Below are 5,678 nucleotides of genomic sequence, written 5' to 3' on the forward strand. Positions count from 1 at the left end.
TTCCGACATGAACCTGTGTCCTCCATCAGCCCCACAGGGACTAAACACCTGTGCCAGGAGCCCCCTCTCCTGACTCCACACGAACAGCTGCTGTGGGGCTGATCCAGTCCTGTTGTAGGACTGCCCATGAGTCCCAGCCTGTTTCCCTGTGCTGCAGGTGATCTGCCTGACCGTCCTGGCGTCGGTGCGAATCTACTACCAGTACCGGCTGGTCAAGTCGGTCACCAGGGAGCTGGTGGTGCGCGACCCGTACGCGCTGAAGCCCGTCCGCAAGCTGATCGACGCCTGTGCCTTCAGGACCTACCGGCACTGGGTGAAGAAAGGGGAGGCACAGAACAGAGCTGCCCTCTTTGAGAACACCTGCAAGGCTGTTCTGCTGACCCTGGCAACAGAGGAAGGGCTGTTTTGATCACCACTGTGTTAAGCCCATGAGTTTGCTCACAATAGGCGAGTAAAATCTTTAAAAACCAACCAGTGATTCTTGGTGTTTCTTTCATTTCACTGGCCTGAGGTCAGGTGCAAAGGCAAACCCAGCAGATGGCTGCAATTTCCCCCTGGGGTATGTCCGGATGTGAGGGATGGGTTTGGAGAAAACACCTTTCAGCAGAGCATAACCAGCTGCAGATGCCAATGGGGAAGGCTCAGCCCTGGGCACAGCTGGGCACCTTCAAGTGCCTTCTTTGGGACAGCTGGAGGTCGAGGAGGGATGAGCAGTGCTCAGAACAGTATCCTTATCCACCTGTTTGCTTGGGGCTCCTGGTCCCATCAGGTTTGGTGCAGAGCTTGTGCACAGTTTGTAGCCTTTATGCTAGTGGTAATACCATAGAGAGCTGGGTCACTGTTTTGTGTCATCTGTGCATTTAGAAACGAGCACACACATCATTTTGTCACTGCTCAAGGGTTAATAAAGGTCCCTTGTTTTACTTCTGGGAAGGTTCAGTAGATAGTACACAGCTGGAACTTCCCAAGGAGATGCAGCCTGATGTACAAGTGCCTCTTCTAGGGATGTGTCCCATCACTTGCCCACTGGCAGCTGTTCCTTACAGCAGCTCCACAGTGGTGGTCGCAGTGAGGCTGGGGGTGTTTGTTCACTCTCCCACTGGCAGCAGTCCCACAGTGGTGGTCACAGTGAGGCTGGGGGTGTTTGTTCACTCTGGCTGGGGCTGGAGGTCAGAGTAGCTCTGGCCCAGCCCCACATACATGCTTACTCAAAAAGGACACCCACAGGAGAGCTGGAATATCCACTGCACCAAAAGGACATTAAAGACAAACCCACCTTGCCTGCCATTCCCAATCGCTGCTCCCACCCTGTCCCAGTGCTGAAAGGAGCTTTAGCTGAAAGTATTAATTTTTAAAACCATCAGGGTTTAATGGAAGTGACACCGGGGGTTACTGCTCATCTCCACAGGAGAAAATGCCTCAGGTGTTCCCAAGTGACACCCTCAGAGCTCGGGTTTGGTCCGGCTTTTCTGGGCTGTGACAGGAGGGATGTCGGCAGCACAGCGGAAGCTCAGGTTGTCAGAGGCTGAGTCTGGTGTGTTCCCCATCCTCACAGGGAAAAGAGACCCAAAATTAGGGATTCTTCCTAGTGAGCACATCCTAGAATGTGACCTGCTATAACAGACTAGAGACATCTACTTCCCTTGAATAACTGCAAGAAAAACATTTAATTCTCAATACCTGGTGGAAAACACACACATGGCTGGAGAAGCAATTAGGAATGTATTTATAGCAGGAAAAGTTTTTAGCCATATTTGTAGTATGTTCTCCCAACTGCTGCTCAGAAAATCTGAGTAGGAATAAACAATTCTCTTTTAAACTAACCCCCCCTCCAAATAAAACCAAGCCAGAGGAAATCCCTGCAAAGCAGCACCTGGGCCTTGCCCAGACCTACCTGGTGGTAACATGAGCTCTGTGGTTTGCAGACCCATCTGCAGTGTCAATCCATGAGGCTCCTCTCAGGACCTGCATGTTCTGAGCTCGCTGCCTGGATGGCTGCCCTCGAGCCAGGTATTCCGACCCTGTCCATTCCCAGGTGTTTCCCAGCAGGTCGTAGAGTGGCTGCCCTGGAGCCAGGTATTCCGACCCTGTCCACTCCCAGGTGTTTCCCAGCAGGTCGTAGAGCCCTGAGACATGGATGGTTTTGTGTCAAGATTATGAGAGCACATTTGCAAGGACTGCAAAGCTCTTTGGTGTATGGCAGGAGGCACAACATTGAATGCATCACTGCAAGAGTTTGGTTTAATGGTGAGACTGGGAACCAGAAGATCTTCACTGTACTTCAAACTGGCCCCAGTTTATAACTGGGCCTTTAATGTGTCTCATCTCTGTGAGGGCACAGCATCCCCTGCCCTCCAAACAAGGGCTTGGGATTTTCAGATAAATCACACTGAAGTGCAAAATAACTTCTAACTAAAAGCAGAAGGTGGTTTGATGCATTGAAGGGCACTGGGTTCACATCAGCAAACTTCAGCACCAACCATCAATGCTTTTCCTGGGCTTGGTTACTCCATCAAGATGCTGATATGATCCCACATCGCATCTGAAACTCTACCATGACAGGATCTTATAATTAGAGCTAATTTAAGAAGCAGATGCTGTGCCCCAGAGCAGGATGAGGATGCCTGCTCCATACCATAGCTGTTCTGAGGAGGGAATGCTGTCACTGGTGAGACGCCGTGATAACCATCCTCAGCCGTGTCGACCCGTGGGAAATCACCCTGTGGGAAGAGAGGTCACTCTGAGCAAAGCACCACCACAGGAACAAGCTGAAGTCCTGCTCTTCACAGGGCTGTGTTACACTTACACCAGGCAAATAAAAACACACCCCTAGGAGAGCTCAGCGTAGGTGGGATGATTTTTTAGGCTCTTACCTGCCATAGATTTGTACGGTTAGGCTGGAACTTGTTTCCCCAGGGATACAGCCTTCCTGCCATGAGGAAAAGACACCTGTGTCACTCCAATTTGTAACCAGGCTTTTATGACTGGTTTGATCATTATAGGAACAGGATTTGTGGGTCTAATCCAGACACTGCCAAAGAAGGCAAGCAGAGATGGAAATCAGCAACAGCTTAATTGCTACTCATTATTATTACTATTGTTGTTATTATTATTAGAGTCCCAACCCAAAAAAAAGGTGGTTCAACCCTCCTCAGATTAACCTCTGAAAACATCCCTGGATGGAGGTTTGGATCTGGCAGAACTAACACTACTCTTTGCCTCTCTTTGGAAAAAGGTCAGAGCTTGTGGTACATACGCTCCAGTCCTCCCCTGGCAGCAAACTCCCACTCCTCCTCCGACAGGAGCCTCTTCCCTTTCCAGGCACAGAAAGCCTTTGCATCATTCCAGCTCACGTGCAGCACTGGGTAATCCAGCCTGTCCTTAATGCTGGAGCCAGGACCTGAAGGCTAGGAAAAATTGCATGAAGCAGATTTGAATTGATTTTATAAACTTTTCAATTAAAAACGAAATAAAGGATGGAACAGGTGAAGGGATGGAACATGCAGCAACAAGAGTTGCTGTTTTTAACTGCATTTTTGGTTGACAAGGTTCAGCACACATTAACACACACACTCCCAGCACAGAGAGGATTCACCACACCAGATTTTTACTCACCTGTCTCCAAAAAGCCTTCTCAATGGGCAGCCACCACGGGGCTGACTGGGGAAAGAAGTGACACCAGGTTAAAGGTGAACTGGTAACACCCCCAACACCATCCCACAGCAGCATGTGTTAGTCTGGAACAGGTTAAATGCTGCAGTTTGAGTTATCACAGGCATTTGGGTAGTGCTTTCCCACAGAGCAGAGGCATCTGCTTTTAGAAGTGAAAATAGATCAAGAGGCTCATGCTGGTACAGTTTTTCTATTTTAAAGTTTGATTATTAAAGTATTTTGAAATGTACTTTGCTTCCTCCCAGCTCTCTGGAGCAGCTCAGGAGTCCAGTCTGACAGTGTTCAGAGAATGCAAACAGAGGAGCATGAATCAGCCCAAGCTCAACCCTGCTGTCAGGTTCAAAAGCAAAACAAGCCCAGACTAAAGCAAAACCACTGAGCACAGCCAGGCCCTACACTGAGAGGCAGCTGCTCCTCAGGGGAAAAGCAAAACCATCATCCCTGAAACTCCTCCCCATGGGATTTAGATTTACCTCCAGTTTTTGGGTGACTTTTTTTTTCAGCTCTTCAGGTACGAAATCCTCAAAGACAAAGCTCCAGCCAAATGCTTCTGCTTCTGTTTTGTATTTCTTTTCTCTAACAAACTCCCTGGCATAAATACAACACACTCAGGTGTCTGGGAAAGAGATCTGCATGTGCAACAAGCTCAGAGCAAGGCAAAAGGTACACGACCCACAGACTTCCCATCTCCAGAGTCCTCCCCAGCACAGCTCCAAATGACTCGATACAGATTTAACAGATGAATGTCCAATGTGCATCTGTTCACAGACCTGATAGTTTTTATGTTACCTGTGCAGGCAAACTCAACCCTGGAGGAAGAAGAGGAATAGAGGATGAGGATGAGGAGCAGGAGGAGGAGGAGGAGAAGGAGGAGAAGGAGGAGAAGAAGAAAAGAAGAGGAAGAAAAGAGAAGGCAAAGGATAAAAAGAGAAGAAAATGAAAGGAAGGATGTCTGCAAGCTGCACTTGGAGGAGGAGAAGGAGGAGAAGAAAAGAATGGGAAGAGAAACCAAAGGATAAAAAGAGGAAAAAACGAAAGGAAGGATGTCTGCAAGCTGCACTGGTAAGATACTCAGGTTTGCACCCACAGAAATGATTTATTACTGACAGACACATTTTTTGTTCAAATGAAACACTGGGAGCACCCAAGCATTGGCTTTCAGACTCCAGGAACCAGCCCCAAACAACACCTGCACCTTCTCCACAGCCACCTGAGGCACCAAGGCCCCAGGACCCAGCAGAACCTTCACTCTCACCTGAAGTCTCTATTTGTGACGGGGAATTTGTCGACAGCAAACGGCTTCACTGTCACCTCCCTGGCAGGCCCCTCCTCGTTCCTCTTCTCCAGGGAGCTGGATCCCATCTGGAACGTCCCTCCGGGCAGCTGCACCATGCTTCCATCCTTTCCAAACTCTACAAGTGAACGGATTCAATATGTGAGCTTTCATTTCCAAACACATGCTAGCGCCAGAAAGTCACTGTATGCACTGGAGGAGTGCGCTACACCAGGGACTGTGATTCGCTTTTGTACAGCTCTGGGGGGTTTTGATAACAAGATTTAAGCCACTCAGTGTCCCTCGGGCAGGGAGCAGCTCTCCCAGGGATGGGCAGGCGGCTCCCCCAGGGAATTGCTGGCCGCAGGGAGCAGCGCGGGGGTGCGAGGTTTGGGCTGGCGTGGCACTCACCGCGCTGAGCGCTGCCGCCCAGCACCGCCCAGCACAGCAGAAGTGCCATCCCCGGGCCAGCACTCGCCATCCCGCCCGCTCCAACCCGGAGGTGCTGCGCGCTCGGGAAGTGCTTCCGGGCCCTGCCCACGCCGCTCGGGGTGGGTAGCTCAGCAGCTCCGAGCGCATGGTCCGTGCGGGAGGAAAAGGGGCAGTGCTAGAACAGGGAAGTTACACGCAGAGGGGGAAAGGCATTTCGCCTCCTGCCACCGGAGCCACCCGCAAAACCATCACCGGCCCCGGGCACGTGCTAGAGGGGCTCGTTTTGTTGTATTTTGTTGGG

At 50.5% G+C, this 5,678-nt stretch overlaps 2 protein-coding genes across 3 annotated transcripts in view; one reads left to right on the forward strand and one right to left on the reverse strand.

Annotated features, from left to right (window-relative positions):
• The window catches only part of PHKG1 (phosphorylase kinase, gamma 1 (muscle)), a 5,077-nt gene extending 4,606 nt beyond the window's left edge, over positions 1–471 (forward strand). For both annotated transcript variants that reach the window (XM_009069447.1, XM_009069448.1), the window contains exon 9: positions 158–471. In XM_009069447.1, the coding sequence (XP_009067695.1) occupies positions 158–409 (252 nt within the window). In that variant the 3' untranslated portion in view covers positions 410–471. The remainder of the gene's footprint in view (positions 1–157) is intronic.
• Positions 472–1,442: 971 nt separating this feature from the next.
• Positions 1,443–5,076, reverse strand: SUMF2 (sulfatase modifying factor 2). Its single transcript, XM_009069449.1, has 8 exons — positions 4,928–5,076; positions 4,146–4,260; positions 3,616–3,660; positions 3,257–3,407; positions 2,874–2,929; positions 2,636–2,720; positions 1,895–2,066; positions 1,443–1,548 (listed from the first exon to the last, which is right to left on the reverse strand). The coding sequence occupies exons 1-8, from the start codon at positions 5,062–5,064 to the stop codon at positions 1,443–1,445; spliced, it is 867 nt and encodes a 288-aa protein (XP_009067697.1). The 5' UTR covers positions 5,065–5,076.
• Positions 5,077–5,678: the final 602 nt, after the last annotated feature.

The sequence above is a fragment of the Acanthisitta chloris genome, unplaced genomic scaffold (assembly GCF_000695815.1).
Source record: "Acanthisitta chloris isolate BGI_N310 unplaced genomic scaffold, ASM69581v1 scaffold832, whole genome shotgun sequence".
NCBI lineage: Eukaryota > Metazoa > Chordata > Aves > Passeriformes > Acanthisittidae > Acanthisitta > Acanthisitta chloris.

Coding starts and splice junctions, on each gene's coding strand:
- SUMF2 (XM_009069449.1), bottom strand. CDS start 5,064: ATGGTGCAGCTGCCCGGAGGGACGTTCCAGATGGGATCCAGCTCCCTG. Junction 3,408..3,615: donor AGAAGGCTTTTTGGAGACAG/GTGAGTAAAAAT, acceptor AATTTTTCCTAG/CCTTCAGGTCCTGGCTCCAG. Junction 2,067..2,635: donor CCCTCCTCAGAACAGCTATG/GTATGGAGCAGG, acceptor ACCTGGCTCCAG/GGCAGCCACTCTACGACCTG.